The following is a 19696-nucleotide window of genomic DNA, read 5'->3' on the forward strand; positions in this document are numbered from 1 at the left end:
CCCAAGAGGCAAAGCCACCCCAAAGGTAAGCGACCGTGGAGGGTGGGGGTGGGAAGCATGCAGGGGCAGGAGAAGCAGGGACAGACATAAGTAACATGGGAGGGGGGCAGCAGTCTGGCCCCCCACCACTGCTTTCCTTGACACAGCTGTGGGGAGAAGGGGAGGGAAGGGGCACACAAATTTAAGACAACACCCCCAAATACATTAGATTTTACACATGGAAAATGGTAAAAAAATTAATTATTTTATGTCTAGACTCTAATTTTTGGGAGGTCACCTTAAAATTCAGTCATCTTGGATTCATGTCAAAACTGTTAAATGCCTCTCTATGAAATAGTTTAGTAATTAATATTTTAAATGGTTATTGTTCAGTTTACCCCCCTCCCAAAATTAGCACTTAAATCAAATAAAACTTCCTGTTACATCACCCTAAGATATCACCCTGACTGACATAATTTCTATCAAGGTATTTCACAACCTGCTTAATTCAGAACAGACTGCTGAGTAAAGGATATGCCATATAGCTCTTATTGCACCTTTTCCTTCAAAGGGCACTGCTTCTGCATTTAGCTGCAGCACATCAATGGTTCATGACGCTGACTGGAGCAGCACTGTCCTTTGAAATAAAAGGCTCAGCAAAGAGGTGAAGCACCTCAGCAGTTCCACAGAGCTATTTGCTGGAGCTACATAGTCCAGCACCAACACAGAAATCATTAAGTAGCACTGTAGTTCAATTGATTCTATTGTTTTAGAATCAATATTGCAGATATTTAGGGAATGTTTGATTATTCAAAAGGAGAAACAGTTAGTTAAGATACTAAAATCAGGAGAAAGGGACCCAAGGAAAGATCCAGCCACGGACACACTCAGCACACTAGGATTAGAATTTTCTTTCAATTACAGCTGTATTAAAAAGGCCAAAAAGGCTATTATTGGTGCAAAAGGCAGCAAATGTCATACGCTTTTTGCTGGTAAGCAGCAATTTGGTTAACTGAAGAATGGCTTATATAGTTTCAACAAAAGATTAGGTTATAAATGGTAACATTTACAGCCTTGAAGGCAGCTGGACTCCACAAGCTACCAAACTACCATTTTATTTTCTTTCTTTTTTTTTTTTTTTTTTTTTTTTTTACACAATTGGAAAAATGGTAACACTAACTCCATTAAAACCATAAAAATGGATGATAACTCAAGTGTATTCTTTATACAAACAACGTATTACCTGGAACATAGCAATATGCAGCTGCACCCTCTGAAGGCTGGTCTTGCAAGAAGAAATACTGGTTTCAAGTCTGCGCACCAAATCATGCTTCTTCCATGCTGTGTCATATGAACTTGCTAATACTGTTGCCCTATTCATGACCAACTGTGAAAACTTGCCGATTTGAATATTGTGTTCTACGGCTTTCTTACAGAGATCATCCACAGAAACTTTGCTTTCTGCTCCAAAGTCCTTAGCCTCTACTTGAGCAATGATATCCACACCCAAAGCACTGATGAAACTGCACAGAGTAAGCCCCAAAGCTTGATTTGGAAGTCCAATTAAAAGTTGTCTCACAAAGTCTGCTGTGAATGCTTTTATTGGTTTGGCCATTTGGTCTTCACTAAAGCAAGAATTTCTATAAAGGGCTTTTACACTGACAATCTGAACAGGTCCATTTACTGTATTCTGATCTTCCAATGAACTTGCTCCTTCAAAAGAAACAGTATTTCATATGAATATTTGTTATTTCTAGAATAAAAATCACTTCTACACAGACAGCAATATCCAAAATAGACTGAAATATATTTTCTGGATATTAGCTGAATAAGGTACATTGTTAGACAGTCTTATTCTGTGCTCATATTCTGTGTAAAAGGCTGGGAGAAGGGGGTAAATTCTCCTACTGCAGTGAAACTAAAACAAACAGTTTGTTTTGTAGGATGCATATTTACCTGACAAAGTTTTAGAAAAGGTACCACATAGCCTGAAAAATTCTTTAATGGTCTGTAGTCTCTTCAAAAAGAAAATCTCCTCTAGTACTTGTCTGTTATTATCATCATCAAAAAAATTAACTTGTGTGCTACGGGCTTCCCTGATTATGTCAATCTTCCGCCAAGCAACAGGTATTTCCATCTTGTTTAGCTGAATGAAGGCAAGGAAATAATTAGTTCTCTTGTGTAAACGTGTTACTCCTGAAGAGCATGCTGAAAAATAAAGCCATACCTTTTCAATTAACAAACCAAATGCAGTTTCCACTTGGGCAAACATTCCATCAAATGCCACCAAAAGCATCTGGCCAGCTGACATTTTGGGAGTTTCATCAACTGAACCATTTCTTGGCTGAATCAGCTCACCATACTGAGTATGAAGCATTCTAGGAAAAAAGTTAGGAAGTTAAAATGTTTTTTGCTTAATAGATTAACTTTAAATAGGAAGGAAGCATTAAAAACAACAAAACAGTTTTGTACTGAATAGAACAGGCACGAAGCAATATTAAGCATCATTTAAATACCCCAGGGAACCTGTAGACACACCAGGAGGCTGCTCTGTAATTACAGTGCATCAGAGCACACTTGGTTAATTGAGTTAGCATGCTTGTCAGCATCTACATCTCGTGTCCCAGTGTCCCTGCACTTCAAAATGGTGGCAGGAGCACTAACTAAAGCTCGTTCAACAAGCCTTAGTTACAGCACTCCTGCCACCATTTTGAAGCGCAGGGACACTGATACACAAGACGCTGCAGGCACTTTCATTAGAGCAGCTCTCAAAGCCAGTCAAATTAAAGCACCCTCCCATCCCAGGAGCACATGTAAAACTGACTCCAGATTCTCCTAAAAATAGTCACTGTCATTTTCCTACACTTTTCTTTTTAAATCTGTAAGATGAAATGAATACACCCTACCCCCACTTTTGTGTCGTCTACAACTCTTACAACTAGCTCAATCACCATACATGCAATGTAAAGCCTAATTAGGCAGCTCAAAAATACAAGTTCCCAGCACCTCACATTTACACTGATTTCAGCATAAGAAGTTAAGCATTATCAACTATCGTCTTTTATATAACAATTTAAGAGACAAATCAAGAATCAGAAGTGGCAAGCGAGAAGATGGGAAAACACATCAAAATTGCACTAAAGGAAACACATGCAAGTTATTTACCTTGCAACATCAATATAATGGGTGTGCGTTTCTTCTTCCAGCCCCATTGCTGCATTTCTTAAATAGGCCTGAAGAGATTCAACTAGCGTTTGCAAAGGGACTCCATCAGTAGTTTGTTCAATAAGGCTGTCTAGTTCATGAAGCATGCTTTCTAAAGTGTATTCTCCTTTCATTAAGCACCTGAGAGCTTCTGGGAAAATGATCTGGCGGAAATTTGAGTTCAATTCCTGTCAGAAGTTAAATATGGAAGATTAGGTAAAAAAGCAAAAAGTTACTTTGAAAGTCACACAGAATGCCTATCATTTTATTGTGCCACCTACAGTAAGGCTATAGCCAGGAAGTGGCCTAATAGTACAATATTTCCTCACATACAACACACTCAGAATACACAGCTTGTTTTTGAAAAGCAAAATGAAGAAAAAATGGTTATTCCCAGAGTTATGGCTGCAGAGAACAGGGACAGAGCCTAATCTTCAGCTGACTCACCCTCCCTTTCCTTCTTGGCTAAAGCTGGAAACACAGGTGCTCCTGAAGACTGGTCTCCGTGGGTGGATCTATGATTCTGAAAAGAGCTGAAAGTCTTCACAAGGCTGTGAAGTAGGAGAAGAGAGACCTGGAGCAGCTATCAGAGAGATCAAAATTAAGCTAAGAAAGGCTAGCTTGATTAATAGAACACCAAAGACCATTAAAAAGAGGGATGATAGTTAACATCTCTAGAGAGAAGAACAAGCCGCCATTAAGTCAACTGATTCCCTCAGCTGTTTCAACAGTAATGTAAGAGCTGCTGCACTGGGAATCAGGAATCAGAATACAGTGTTTCTATCCCAGGCAGAAAAATAAGCTTTCTTTTTTATTATATGAGCCCCAATTCTGGAGGACTGTGGGAGAAAAAAGTGAAGGTTGTATGTGAGAAAATACAGTATTTTATCATATAAACACGGAATATGAATCCCTGTAGATTTCAGTTTTTAAAACGGGACAAAGAAGCATATTGTGTAAAATGAAAAGTAATCAAAAGCTCTCAAACATTTACACAGTATAAGCAATCCTTAACAGAAGAAGTATATTGAGGACCACCTTGTTTCCCTGCAATTTATATAGAACACCTGATAAGTGATACCTGTAGTAACAAAAATCTCTTTTGTGGAATAGTAATGAGAAAATACTGGGTTTTAGCTTATTTTAATGCTGTTTAGCAGCTGGAAATGAGACTACCCAACACCAGATGACCCAATCAACTCTGGGCAGACTGACAAGCAAGTGACCTAAAGGCAACTCAGGGTGTAAAGGCTGTCTTTTGGGAACTACTGGATCAGGGCATTCTGGACAAAAAGGCAGTTTACATTTCTACTAGTGATATTCACCAACAGATATTTTCACTATTTCTGTGCTAAATTATATTATGTAAAAGAAAACCTCAACTTAATGTTTATTTACTATAATTACAATGCATTATCTCCTGGACTAAAGAAAGCGGGGGGGAAAAAAATCAAAGACCCACCAAATTAGCCAGATACCTACTCATGCCACAGAAATCAATTCAGGTAAAAAGACGGGTACCTTAAAGTGAAGTAAGACAATTTTCACTAAGCAGAATGCATCAGAGGGCTGAAGTGGGCAGTAGAAGGGACCAACCACTGCCCTCCATCTCCAAAACACAAGATGCACCAAAAGAAAGGTTAGTTACCTTAGCTAACTTTAGTGAGCTTCTCAAATCCAGTCTAATAGCTCAAAAGGAAATATGGCCATATACACATGCAAGTTTCAAGTGGAGCATACTGCAAGCTATAGGCTTCCTTCAGGAGCACAGGTTAACATTTTGCACCTTGTTCAGATATGCTCAGAGCACTTTCATAAAGATGGGTAAGGGTGTTTTTTCAAAAGTGTTACACGTGTCCTACTTCATCAGATACCTAGGCATCTAGTGAAGACAAAGTAGTTGCTCTTTATTATTCAAAGCTGCCTTTAAAAGTTACAGATGTCTTTGAATGAATATTCTTCAAAATGAAGAATAGAGTTTTCCCTCCCATTCTTGGGAGTTTAGCCTGTAAAGGATGCATTAAGAATTCTGCTTCAAATTACTTGTTTTGAGTGAAAACTAGTTTTTACTAGAAGCAGAAAATATTCATTACAATTTGAGCATCCATTGGGACTCCAAGCAACAGGATTATAGAATAATAGTAAACAACAAAACACTGGGAATCAATTAGCAATTAAGCAAAAATGTACGTAACCCACTGAGTCAGGGGGCGAAATGGAGTATTTAAAATTAGCTATTACTTTAGAACGAAAAAAATCTTGAAGTACTTGATTCAAATACATGGCTTAACTGAACCCTTTGGAAAAATATCACAAATGTAAACTTTACCTGAAGTGAAATGTAAACTCCATTAGCCAAATGAACTGCTTCTGATGCTTCAATTGGGTTAGGAATATCTAAATCTTGGGGGACAAGGTGACACTGCTTCAGTAGCTGCACAAGGCACGTAACATTCCCACTCATGCTACAAAGCTCTTCTAGAAACCAGGCTCCATCCCTTGAGGTCAGGTCAACCAGCTGCTCTCCAGCACTAGATGCTGCACCTTCCATCATCAGATTACGCCTAAATAAATTATTTCAGTTAGATGAGTGTGTTAATATACTCTGAGCATACTTTGCTCTTTTTAAAATAGATAAAATAACTATAAACACATGAAATGGCACAGATCATCTGAGAAAGCAGACATCATATTACACAGGGTATTCTAAACAAAAAAGTCATTTAGATATCCACTACTAACATTAACAGATGGATATTTTCACTGCTTCTGTGCCAAGTCAAAATGTTCAAAAAAAATTACCAAAAATTAATCTAAATTAATCTGCAGTATGTTTTGCAACAGGCTGCTCACCTTGTAAGTGTGCAAAGAGCAGAGATTATAACACTTGCTAGGCTCAGTGATCCCTCCTCTCCATTTTCATGAAGGAAAACCTTTATGCAACGTTCAATTTCTTTCAACTGTTCCTCACACACAGGCACAGTAACTGCTTCTTGTTTCAGACGTTCCACCTGTCTGATGAGTCTGCTATTGATATCGGCTGCGTATCGCTGAAGGGTCATTTCTGTAGCTGTTATGAACTGACACACAGCTGGAGGTGGCTGAGGAGCATACTGCATTTCATACCTTTAAAATGAAAGCAGAATGACAAAAAGTGACAAAGTTCTCTTTTTTACAAGCCCTCACCAGTTGCATTCTGTTCTGTAGGAGAAACAGTCCATATATTCGTTTAAACAGTTAATCTCATCAAATATGCTGGACTAAAGCCTAGATAGGAACACAATGGGTCATGGACTGAAGCAAGAGCAATTGAAATGGACTTTCTTAACACAGTCCTCTAATCCAATACAGGAGACCCTAACTCTCCAGTCGGCATACCCATCCAACTTGTATGGGGAGGAGAAGCAGGAAGCATGGAGAGAATACATTAAGGCAAAGGAAGAACAGAAGACAGTACTATTCCATTGAACTGGAGACACCTACCTGTGAAGAATTGCTCACATAAAGAAATCTACTTTTTCAAAAGTTCACTTACAGTTAAGACCATGCTAACCACACTTTATTTTTTATACAAATCTTAAGAGTTTTAAACTGTCAATCATTATAGGATGTAGGTTACAGGTGAAGTTTTCCTTTTTTTTTTAAACATGCTGGTCATGATCCTAAAATTGTGACCTACCATTAATAAATACTAGTGTTGCTCTCATTACAGGCCGACAATATTTAGCTTTATTTTAGCACTACAAAGATCCAGCTGTGACATCATACATTAAATGCTCTCCTTTCTTTTAAACACTTAACATAGTCGTGTTTGAAGCGTCTCTGGTACTTCAATACAAAACAAGAATTAAACAGTTTGGGAACGCCATTCTCTTTTGTCAACTTACTTCCTGTAGATATCCTGGCAACGCTCAACTGTCATGTTACAAACAAGATCGTCCATCCATGTCTTCCACTGTTCAATTCGGTGTTTCTGAAACACAGCTTTCGGGTACTGAAGAGCTACTGTTGCATAGTTGTGCAATTGTTCTAGACAGCCACGTAAAACAGAACGTCTCTGCTGAAGAAAAGCGCCAACCTCTCCTTCTAACTGCTCACACTGACTGATCAAGTGGGCCTGGCCTGCATTCTGTAGAAAGGCTGTTGCTGGTACATAACTTGGGGGACCTTTCAAGGAAAAGCAGATTAAGATTTAACTATAGTACTGCAAGTATTTGTGATGAGATTGTAATTAAATCATAGGTACATTATATTGAAGTTTTAGATATCTATTATGATATTTAAGTCTAATTCTTACTGGAAGGCATTCTTTTCAGTAAATTATAAATACTGTGTCTCAACTGATTTAACTGATTTTTCACAGATTAAAACCATTAGGAAAGGGATAATATACTATTTATTTCATACCAAGGTCCATTTGGGTGCTAATTTCCTGCAGTAGACTTGCAAGTTGTGTTGCCTCTAAATTATTAAAAGCAGCCTGGTAATGTGTTATCCACTGCTCAAATTCATTCAGCTTCACCTGGATTGCCTCTTGAACTGCTCTTTGTTGCGACTGTAGTTGTGTGTGTTCAGAATACCTGAATTATGAAAGTTAAACTCCATAAATGATCATAAATTAAACCTAATACACTTAACTCTGTTGACCCCAAACAGCATTAACTTATTGCCTAAAATGTTTTATATATTTCACATAGATTATGTTATAAAACTATAAAACAATACTCTGATAATTTTTACAGATTTTCTACTCTAATAATATGACCATCAGTCTCTGGTTTGGAATGAACATGTTTTTAACAAAAAAAAAAATCTGAAATATATTATACCTTCAAGATCTTCAAAAATTACTATAAATGCAGTTATTTCTATACCTGTGCTGCAATGTATGAGATGGATGATCTGCTCCCTCTGCTCCTTCCAGAAAATCAATTTCCTCCAGTAATTTACCCTGCAGTTTTTCAACATCTGTCAACTGTTCTTGCAAGTTGAGATACTCTTCCAAACTGCTGTCCAGCTTAGGAAGCACAGCCATCATTTCATCTCTGTTCTTAAACCAGTTCACCTATAACAAAGAAATAGGAAAAAAAATAAATAAAAAAATCAGAAAACCAGACCTGACAGTTATTTAAAAATGGTGGAAGAGAGTGGGTAGGCCACAAAGATAGCTATTCATAGCTGTCAGCTGTTGCTCAGCTGGGATCCCTGGGAAACTTCTGAAACAGATGAATAATTTTTCACCCTCTGGTCCCAATTCAAGGGGAAGAAAATAAGAACAAGTTTATACTCCTCAGCATATTATATAAACAAACATATTGGTATAAAATTTATATAGAGGTTAAGTATATGCTAAGCTACCCTCCCCTAAATAGGAATATTTTTGCCAGCACTTTATATCCATTTAGCACAATACAAAGCTGAAAATATAAATTCAGAATGTCAAATAACCTGCATTCAATACTTTTAGATACTAGACAGAAGAAAAAAATGATAGCAAAAGGGGAAATGTTATTGTAGCTGAAATACTTCACCTTAATTTCAGCCACTCTAGAAGAAAAGAGGCTTCGTGTGATGTCTCTTTCCATTTCTCTCTTGCTCTGTTTGTTTTCAGCCTGCTGGCCACCACCACCATACACTGCCCCAGCAAATCCTGCTTCCCCTCCTGCTGTCCAGTCCACAAGGGGATCATAAACAAAGGCCTCAAGCAAGGTAAGCAAAGTCTCCCTCCCACGCCGCATAATATGTAGAACCTATACATATTTTAAAATAAAGTTCATCCTGTTGTTAATTCATACAATTTAAGTGTAATACAGAAAATATCTGAATAGCCAAAAGAAAGCTATCCATAGGTTTTTTTCTGAAAATGTAAACAACACTGCAATGTATACAAGTGTATAGTAGCACTTGCTCATGGAACAGTTGCAATAGATTTTGTAGTCTATTCTCTGAAAAGCGCAACCCTTGAAATCGTTCAGTTCGGGAGCTCAATTTTGGCAAATTAAAGCAGATTTTACTTTCTGTAGAGCAACATGTGGATGAGGAAAGGGGCCAGCTGGGAGATTTTAGAGAAGAAAAGGGAAAGTAACAAAATCCAAGTTATGTAAAAAAGAAATAAACAACCTTATTTTCCGATTGTAAAAAAAATATATTAGCCACAGTTTCTTTTGGTGATTGTATCAAGTGCACCAAAGAATACAACAAAAATAAGAAAAAAAGACTACAGAGTCTATAGCGTAAGACTGATATGCTTACACTGTTAATCTGTGAAGTCTATTACCTTAATACCAGTATCAAATGTATGACCATTGGAACTGTTCCAGCCAGCCAGCTGGTAGTTCATGAGGCTACCAGGAGTTGGGAGACGTGGGCTATAGAAGAATTCAGGCCCCTAGGCTCTGATGGACATGGCCTTGAGCAGCAAAAGTTGGGGAAGGGGGGGGAGAGGGGCGAGGGCGAGTGAGGGCTATGGAAATACAGTTGTCACTTCCCTACACTCCCCTCCTCTCAACCAGAGCTGCATTACTGCTACTGGCCCCACTGGTCTGGCTTGGGAGGAGCTCTGATGCTCTGGATTTAACCTGGAGCGAGTCTGACACCCCTACTTAAGAAGTAATCTAAAATTACCTAGCAATCCACAGCAAAGTCTGGATCTAAACTGTATGCACTTGTACTTTTGTACTTACTTTCTTAAATGTTTAATATACTTAAACATGTCCCCAAAGTAATGTTAACTAAGATACCATCCATTATTTCTCCCACTGTCAAACAAACTAAAGGCTCTGAACGTCAGGAGGGAGATGGGGAATATTTCCAAAACAATAAACAATACAATGGAGCCCCATGTAGGTAGAAGGCATGTAGCTTACCTGTTCACATGAAAGTCTGAATACCCCTTCTACTCCTGTTACTCCAAGTGCAGTTTCAATATTGTGCGTCATTCGGAATGGAACTTTTTCTGGGACCCTAAGGCTTTTTCCTGTAAGAAAAAAAAGATTTCTCTTTCAATAATACACACAACCTTATATTGAAACAATGTATAAACATGATGTATTTTTGTTTTTACCTTTTTCAAAGCACACATTGTAATCTATGTGAACAACTTCTCCTGTAGTCATATCTATAAGAACGTTATCCAGATGTCTGTCTCCAAGACCAATTATGTAGCCAACCATGGACATAACTGCAGTGGATCTTGCATATAACTTAAAGAGAGACATTCAGAATCTCAGTTTCATTTCAGAAATCCTTACAGTACATTAGATTTACTAATTCTTAAAAGGACTCTTATGCATTTATTTATTTTACAAGATAAAGTACACTAGCCAGCTGCAAGTTCTCTTTCTCTCTTGAGAGCTACCAACAGACTGCTCATTTCCTTATGTTGGGAACTTCAGTTAGGCTAATACAGATACAGGTCTTATTAGGTTACCAGTGGATGTATCCAGTTCATTAATGAGCTGTAATTATGGGGCATTAAGTTAGTGCCTGTAATAATGATTAATGCACCATAATTAGCACTATTGCACATTTGCACAGATGAACGCTAGACTAAATTTACTGTGCATTAGCACGGGTTTTGCCTGCTAGAATTCGTCTTCTGCACATTAAGCACCTCATGTAGATGCGCCCAGTTTCTTTCTACCATTTTCCTCATTTTACTCCCCATGTCTGTGGAGTTTTAGCTGTCCTCATTTATAAAAAACACTATAATGTTAATCACTATGATTAAATGATGCTTTATCAGTGTTAGTTCACTTGCTCCAGCAGCAGTGCCATCACTAAGTATCCCAAACATCTGCTGCTGAACATTCTGGTTAAAACTCTGCTTCAAATATACACATTAACTTACCTGTGTAACTCTCCACCATTCATCAGGTGTAGTACATGATGACCACAATTCTTTAGCTAGAAGATTTGGTGGAGTTGCTTCCATAAGCTCCTCTAAAACAGCTTTCATCACATTCAAAGGCCAATCACGACGAGACACATCTAGACTAAGCCCAACTGCTTTCAAAGCAGGTCCGATTTTACTGTAGTAAAGCTCACTGGGTCTAGGTACTATGCCAGGATTTTGAGCAGTCTGGTAGGAATCTTGGGCCTACAAGAAATCGTATTAGGAATTTAGAACAAATGACATTTCTTCTGCTAATTAGAGCACCTTGGATGAGGGAGTAACAAGCAGGGTTTGTGCCCTGGGAAGTCTGGTAGGGGGAAGCTGCAGCATAGTCTGTTTGCTCTGGCTATGGCTCTTACAGCAGCAGCACCATGCCTGTGCACCCGGCTGCTGCTGCAAGAATAATCCCTTGGGGCTGCTTTTGCTGCTAGGTGTGGACTCTACAACAGCGGGAGAAATTCTGGTGCCCCTGCCAGGTTGGTGCCCAGGGCTGTGCCCTGTTTGCCCATCCCTAGTTACACTGCTGCTAATTAGTATCAAACACAGGCATTACCTTCTGTGCTTGCAATGCAGCCTCTCTTTGCTGCCACCGCTTGTAAAGACCAAATAAAGGTGTTGCTCCATCCACCCACTGAATCAAGCCTGATCTCGTTCCCAATGGTGTCACAGAATAGTGTCTGGCATGAAACCGTGGAGTCTCTTGACGATTGATTGAGGCAAACATAGTATTCACAATTGATAAGAACTGCATAATCCTCTCATCTAGATGCAAGTCTTCCAAGCCTGTGTTAAAATATTTTAATAGAATAAGAAGCTCTGTCTTAAGTTTGGAAGCTAACTTTCAAAATTCTCCTCTCTCAAATAAATTTTGAGAAGTAGCATTTCTTAAATGTACACTTAAAATTAAGTCGACGTAACTTGCAATTCCCTGCTCAGTGAAAAAACAATATATATTACAGTCAGTATGCATTAGCAGAAAGAAAGGCAGAAGGATGATAGAAATTTCTGAATACGGACACAAACAATATTATTCAGATAGAATTTTAAGGACTGCTTGAAAGATTTTTTTGGCCAGTATATCACTTAGAATTGTAACAGTACCCTGACACCTATAATAGACAGATCTTATATTTTACTATTTAAAGTATCAACATGAGTATAAATAAATTTTGAGAAGAAATTTCCACTTACCTTTGAAAAGATACGGGTAGTTTTTCCCATCTGAACCCAAGAAAAGCAATTTCTTAGGTTTGGTTTTAGTAGGTAAAATTGTGATAGTGCTTCCCACACTATGAATTGTGACTGTGTCTCTGGTAGATACTTCTCCAGGGAGTGCTATTTCAGTGTTTGTCATGGCAGCCAGCCAAGGACTAATTTCTTCAAGGCGTAAGAGGTAACTAGCACGCTTCTGTGCTCTTTGCTGCAAACTTAGCATAATCTATTTAAAAGAAATGGTTGAAAAGCCCAGATTTAAACTGATACACTTACGAACATTAAGAAACACCAATTCCTGTATGGCTTTTTTTGTTTGTTTTCTACATTACCAATTTGTCAGCATAACTAGACTATTTATTACTGGCAACAAAAAACAAGGGACAGTAACATCCTTTCCACCATTTTTTATGTAGCAAATATATAAAATTGTTGACCTTGGTCCCTGCACTTATTGAGACTGGGCATGTTTACATGATAAGGTTACCATGCCAGGCAAACACCACACTACTCCATACAGCCTTCCTCCTGCACCAGATGCAGCAACATTGCCAATTTATTGCTAATTAGGCCACTTGCAATACTGCACACCACCTGCTATTCTGCTTCTGGTTTAGGGAGGCAGCTCACACAGAAGAGTGCAAGAAAAAACCAAACATTTGCCTGCTGCTCCAGTTTTAATTACCCAATTACCTCTGACTCTGATAACCAGGGATCCTAGTTTAAAGAAATCCCCAATTTTCGCATAAAAATATATATAAGCGGTGTTTCATTTTAATCACGGAAAAATGTAGATTGGGGGTTACTTTTTTTAATGAGAAAACTCAAGATTTTTTTAAAATCAGAGAAAGCCAGGATCCCTGATAACATGCCTCTTTTCCCCTTTTCAGGCCTATAAGAGCTCTCTTGCTATAACCTCACTAAAATTTTTCTAAAGTATCAGCAAAAAAACAGCACTGGAGAGGACTAAAGGGCATCACAAGACAAGGTCTTAAGACTTAACAGAAGATAGGAACTGGGGAAATTCTTCCAACAATGAGTATATGGGGTGCTAGCATAGGAATGAAACCATTTACAAGAAATTCCAGCATATCAGTTACTGGCACATATAACAGGTCTGAGCTCAAGGTCAAGCTCACAACTACCTAAAATGTCACCCAAAAGGTATTAGTTGGAGGAGTACAAACCCTATTAACTAGAGTCATATCCAAGAAACCTTCAAGAAAGCTCCACATTTGTCATCTTGATTCAGCAACCCAAAGCTACAAGTGCCAACAAGATGAAGCCTCACTCTGAAGGAATCAGGGAGGCTTCAGTAACTGGGAGACCAATTGAGAGAGACTGTCAGGTGGCAGGTCATGTAAAGAGAGCTTGCGAGTCTGAAGATTGCTATTAAAACTGACTGGAGTACTAAGAGTGAACAGCCAAGCTAAGTGAGGAACATTAGGCAGAAAGAGGCGTGTCCACTGAGCTCAGGGAGATGGAGACGGAAAAAAGTTGAGAGAGATGGGATGAAAAGAACAGCTGCTTGTTCCTGTCACTTCCAAGAAACAGGAGATTAGAAAAGGAAAGTAATATCCTGTTTGTTGAAAGGTGAGTAATACCCTTCAACAAGGGTTCAAGTTGTATTTGCTACAAGGGCAAAAACCAAACCCAACTATGACCCAGAGTTATCAAAAGAGCTCTTTTGATTCCCCAGAATCAACCAGCTATGATGCAACCCTAAAATAATGATGTACAAAACTCATGCCTGAAACAAAAGGAGAAACTAACTGGTACAATCAGTTATTCTAGGAAGTCAGAAGTCAATCACATATTGCAGAAAAAAATGATCAAACCTTATGTTAATTTATTAGTAGGTTGAAGATACAGTACCTCTTTAAATGGGATCCAGCTGCTTCCAGGTTTAGCAGGATTGGAAGGGTTCTTAAGTTTTTCTAATGCACTTTCAATTGCATCTCCATAGCTGTCCTGAAACCATTTCTCATGAGGAGTTTCTGCAGGAGCTGCAGTGATGCTCCGTACATGTTCCAAAGCAAATACAATGGGCTTCATTAGAGCAGTATGTTTTTCACGCATAATTGCAATCTTTTCCTCCCTATAAAAAATAGAAAAAAAAATCCATTTTGGTTCCATAAATGAATTACTTTAATATATTTCTTGTAAGTAGTCAAAGACAGCTTTTCAAGTAGGTAAATAAAGAATAAAATATCACAAACAAGCGATTTAAAATCCCAAAGCCAAACTAAAGTTTAATAGCTTTCTCTTCGGCTTAAAAAAGCAACTAACCTACAGACACACCAAAAAATGTACAAACAGTATATTTCTATATTACAAACGTAGAGGGAACCAATAGAAAACTACAGTTATCACTGTTTAAACCTCTTTTCTTAATTTATTTATTTAAACAGAAACACTGGAAATCAGCTTCAAGAGGCACAGCCTCCCACAGCCTCCTCTACAGTCTCAGAAGAAGCTCTCCTGTGAGCTGGTAGGGCCCCAAACAACTACTTTCCCCCCTTCCCTGCTAACAAGAGGTCAGCACCTCCGCACTACTCTCAAAAGAGGGAACTTTGTTTCAGCTGCTTCATGGCCTTGTTCTATGTCAGGTTTCAAATACTACCTTTGAGTGGAAGCAGAGCTTAAAATACTGTGTTAGGCTTAAAAAGAATCATCTTGCAATCAACGGCTTCTTCACTCAACTTAGCCATTCAATAAATAGGAAAAGGCAAATTGCAAACTGAAAACAATAAAGGCTTCCTGAGCCAGCTTAGCATGAGCTGTAAATTCCCAAAAGACCATGCACCAAATGCTGACAGCTGTGGTAAAGCACACTTGGGTTGCTCCTCCATCTTCGACATGTCTGTCTACACCCCAACATGATCCTGCACCAGAAACTCTGGGGAGAAAAGGTGGTGTAGGGCAAGTTACCAATCTCTAGGCACTCTAAAGCTGGAGGAATCTTTGGTAAGAAAGCCATGGGTGGTATCTGTTCCTTTTACCACTCCCAAGTGGGCCAAAGTATGACTTGTGATACCAACATCTTTTCAAAATGAGGTACCTGGCTCTCAGGCCAAAGCAGCTGGAGCAATACTGACTTAGAACAGACAGCATGACTAGACAGTCAGATAATTTCTAGTGCACAAGTAGTCTTATCTAACCAAACTTTACTTAAATGACTATTAAAAAAATCTTACTTCCGTAGAGTATTGTTGTTTTGGACCCTTTTCACTTCATCTTCCAATTGCTGAATCCGTCTGAGTACATACATGTGCTGCTGCAGCAAAACTCCTAACCAAAGTTCATCCCAAAGAACAGTTACTCTTCGCAGCTCTGCTACCAGCATCTGAACCTTTGTAAAGTAAATGGAAATACACTGATCTTTAAAGTGCTCACAACAGGATTTAATTTTTGTAGTTCAATGCCTTGAAAGAATGCCATCTTCACAGGAAGGTCAAAGTTATACTTAAATCTTTAACATCCCTCTTCATCAAATGCAGGGATTCATAAACTGTATATTTCTGGCTGCAAGTGAGATTATGCTGATTAAACTACAAATCCAATTTGCTTTACCTGCAATACCATTGTTGGATTTGCAGTAGAAAGTTTCTCTACAATTTTGCTGTAGCAGTCCTGCATCATTGCTTGGTCTTCATTTAATCCAGTTTTTGGTTCATCCTTATTACTTTCCTGAGAAGCCGGAGGACTTCCTCCCTCACACTCACCACCTAACAGTTCTTCACCTTGGATATTACCTAGCAAAGTTGGGATTGAAGATGGCAGTTTGTTCCCTAAAAATTAAAAAGAGCGTTAAATTGGAATCAGCACCCCAATGGTACACAAATACGTCCAACACAAAAAGCTTAAATATAAGGAATCATAATAAAAAAAATGACAAATTGTTTCCAATCACAGTACTGGAACTAGACAGTTCACTGTGCATGTTACTTCTCATTTTCAGGACTGTTTTTATTGTAAAAAATCTACACACACATCATGATTACATTATATCAGAACAGTATTAATAATGGTATATTGTAAAAAAAGTTTTAAAATGCACATTAACTAGTACAGATTTGGCAATTCTGAGTAACTAATTTAAACTACCATTAACAGAGACCTTTTGAATGTCCCAATTTTAATGTTAAAAAATTGACAAATATAAGATTAAATAACTTAAGCATAAAAGTTACAACATTAAAGTTTCCATACCCGAAGACTGGGATTCACTGCTAAGTGAAATGGTACCCACTATTGCTGGGTACAGTATAAGATGAGGAGAATCTTGAGCCACTCGACAGAGTAAATTACAAATGCTTTGACGAACATAAACTTCAGGGTGGTTCAGACGGGAGAAGAGCTGAGGAATAATACCTTAAAGAGAGGAGAAAAGTCTCATTGGTTTTTAACCACTGAATATTGCAAAGCTATACTAAGTAGTATGTAATTTTTCTAACCAGGAAACTAACTTTTACTCGCTATCAGTGCTTCACGGGCAAGCCCTAACATCCTGATATCCGTCCCTAGCACAGGAAACAAGTGGCAGGAATTCAATACGAGGACAGCTGCCTTTCACCAACAGTTACCATGATAACTTCGGGGTGGGGAACCTCACCCTCATTTTTGTTTCAATCTGGTTTAGCTGTGGGAGTCATTCCTCTTTCCAAAAAATTAATGTAACATTCTAATTTGAATACTGGTAAATTTCAGTTCTGCACAAGACTTGGAAATACCAAAATTATGCTTTCTAAGTCTAAGATCAAGAGTATACAGCTGTGTGCTAATAGGCTGAGGAACAGCCAGCTTGAATACAGCAATTTTGTAAAATCACAACTTATAAATTAAGGTCTGGCCTATAGTCTAAAGACAGAGGTATCTAAAGGTAAGTTCAGGGGATGACTGTTTTGATTTAGAAGTTTGTCAAAATTCAGCTAAAAGAACTTTACCTCTCCATGGAGCTGTAGGTGTGGTTTCTAGTCCATGCTCTAGATACTGTCGAAGTTCTCCAGCATGTTTCACAAGCAATCTCAGCAATCTCAAAGTTGCCATTACAATAACATCATCAGTACTCTGTTCAGAAGTATTTCTTAAATGGAGCCTGGGATCATCTTCATCCAGAGGTACCTAACATACCATACACAGTTAAGATAGCACTCTTAACTGACCTTACTTTTTTAGTGTCAGGACTCAAGGTTTAAATGTTTTGAAAGTAGGTTTCATTACTAGCATAGGCTATAATGCATACCTGGCCAGCATTGAGTTTAAGAAAGGTAAAATATGCACTGCAGGATAGTTTATAGAGACTGAAGATTCTGTCTACAACTTTTCTCCACACTTTAATTAACCCCTCTGTGGCATTTTCATCAAGATCTGAAAGCCAGGCGCAACTTGTCAACAACTGCCGCCATATAACATCCACCATGTCGTCTTCTTCATTGTCCTCATTTTCAGGGATCTGTAGGGTCATATCTTCATCCTAAATTCAAACAGTGTAAGAATATTAATTGGAAAAAAATACAATAATTTGTTTAATCAAGTCCACAACCCATTTCTTTAATATATTAGTTGCTGATCCCAAGAAAGGGAGTTAGGTACTTGAAAGGAGTACATAATTCAGTTCACAATTCTCTGTCATTAATATAGCCATAAGGCTGAGAAAATACATTGCCACATTCACTAATCTAATCAAATTTCTTTTGGAACTTAAGTATATTTGTACAGCCGGTGGTGGGTTGAACTTGATTTTAAGGTGTTACCCAAGTAATAGAGAGGAAAAGTAAGGCTATCAAGAAAATGAACAGTACACTTTTTGAAAATTCAAAATTTCTCCATACCTGAATCCCAGCTGGACGACATACTGCCTGCCCAAGAATTCCATAGATCTTCTCTTTGTCTTCTTCTGTAATATTGTCTGGAAGCAAGCTCTGAACCTCAGACTTCTCTCTTGGCAGCAGACGGACTCCTTCTCCCTGACTGTAACATTTAATAAATCATCAGTCTCCAAGACACAGCGAAATACTTATAGAGCTACTTAGCTTTGTAATTCTGTAAATAATATTGTAGAGTTAAGTTAAATAGAGTAAGTAATCAAAAAACAATTAAGCAACAGTTTGCTATTGCTCTCGCTGTTTACTCAGAGATTAATTTCAGAGAAGCATACAAAAACAGGGCTGGCAGGGGCTTTGGGGAGTCACCTAGTCTAATCCCATGGCTCAAGGCAGGACCATCTTTGTCCAATCAATCTCATCCAAGTGCTTGTCTAACCTGCTCTTACTGTCCAAAAATGGACTGTGCTTCAGGGACAAAGTTCTATCCACCAGTAGGACAAAAAGAGATACAGGAAGGGTAGATAAGAGACTATAAGAACCGAGATACTCTTAACAAAGGTGAAGCTTCTCATTTTTTCCCTTTTTATTTTTAAATATGATCAAATTAAATGTCAGGAATGGCTTTACCTGGCATTGTCAACTACTTTCCGGCCCCATCTGTAAGCCCAACTAGCCAATGCAGCCCAGGACTTGGCTACTTCTGGTGCTTGTACTGAAGACAAGTGGTACAGCTGTCCTAAAATGAAGTCTGGTTCTCCAACTCCAATATTTACTGTAGTGATCGAAATAAAGCAACATAGATTTATTTTTGTGAGTTAACCTAATTCAAGTACCCAAAACAAAAAATAACGCCCCCCTCAAAATCAGCAAGGCAGGGCATACTCTTATTAAACATACTCCATAAGGCACTAGGTTTCTTACATTTCCCAGCTGCTATTCTAAAAATGCCAGTGTGGATGCTTACTGTTGGCAATAAAATGAGAACTAACAATTAATACCTTCCTTGCTTATATTACCACCAAGCTTTGAAAGCTGCACATACTCTTACCACCACTCTCAAAAAGAGATTCAAAATAATGTTTAACAAACCGTATCTCTGTGTCTACCAGGTACCATACTTCAAAGACAGACTTCTATGTATCACAAGGAAAAGGAAAGACTATATAGCCAAACCAGATAAAAATTAAGGCATTTGTAACTAGTAATACTAGATTTTTCAGTGCACAATCAATTCTAATTTGGCTATTCTGAATACAGGAAGGTTGCTCAAGACAGCCAGTTTTATTAAGTGCAAAACACATTACAACTGTAAGAGAAAATAAAAAGTTGCACTAAATTACATGTCAAGGAAAAGCCTTATGACTGTTTCTCAAATCTATTAACGAGCTTTACACATTGATCTTCTATAGTCACATCTTGAATGCCAGATCTACAATACTTTGTGTAAGGCCCCTGCTACATGTTACATATGTTACACAATTAACTAGTCAAATGTGCAATAAATTTAGAGCAACCACAAATGCAAAGTAATTTATTACACCATAAAAATGACTATCCAGCTATAATCTGAATGTGTATA

At 38.2% G+C, this 19696-nt stretch overlaps 1 protein-coding gene across 2 annotated transcripts in view; it reads right to left on the bottom strand.

Annotated features, from left to right (window-relative positions):
• The window catches only part of SMG1 (SMG1, nonsense mediated mRNA decay associated PI3K related kinase), a 98342-nt gene that overhangs the window by 14803 nt on the left and 63843 nt on the right, over positions 1-19696 (bottom strand). For both annotated transcript variants that reach the window (XM_019512831.1, XM_019512830.1), the window contains exons 31-53: positions 18745-18889; positions 18124-18262; positions 17535-17765; positions 17236-17413; positions 16502-16663; positions 15863-16080; positions 15487-15641; positions 14165-14387; positions 12269-12515; positions 11631-11860; positions 11033-11281; positions 10247-10385; positions 10050-10159; positions 8715-8933; positions 8058-8248; positions 7591-7763; positions 7071-7350; positions 6037-6309; positions 5513-5747; positions 3145-3371; positions 2207-2357; positions 1936-2125; positions 1223-1692 (exon numbers count right to left, since the gene is read on the bottom strand). In XM_019512831.1, the coding sequence (XP_019368376.1) occupies positions 1223-1692; positions 1936-2125; positions 2207-2357; positions 3145-3371; positions 5513-5747; positions 6037-6309; positions 7071-7350; positions 7591-7763; positions 8058-8248; positions 8715-8933; positions 10050-10159; positions 10247-10385; positions 11033-11281; positions 11631-11860; positions 12269-12515; positions 14165-14387; positions 15487-15641; positions 15863-16080; positions 16502-16663; positions 17236-17413; positions 17535-17765; positions 18124-18262; positions 18745-18889 (4835 nt within the window). The remainder of the gene's footprint in view (positions 1-1222; positions 1693-1935; positions 2126-2206; positions 2358-3144; positions 3372-5512; positions 5748-6036; positions 6310-7070; positions 7351-7590; positions 7764-8057; positions 8249-8714; positions 8934-10049; positions 10160-10246; positions 10386-11032; positions 11282-11630; positions 11861-12268; positions 12516-14164; positions 14388-15486; positions 15642-15862; positions 16081-16501; positions 16664-17235; positions 17414-17534; positions 17766-18123; positions 18263-18744; positions 18890-19696) is intronic.

The sequence above is a fragment of the Gavialis gangeticus genome, unplaced genomic scaffold (assembly GCF_001723915.1).
Source record: "Gavialis gangeticus isolate Ggan-Ray unplaced genomic scaffold, GavGan_comp1, whole genome shotgun sequence".
NCBI lineage: Eukaryota > Metazoa > Chordata > Crocodylia > Gavialidae > Gavialis > Gavialis gangeticus.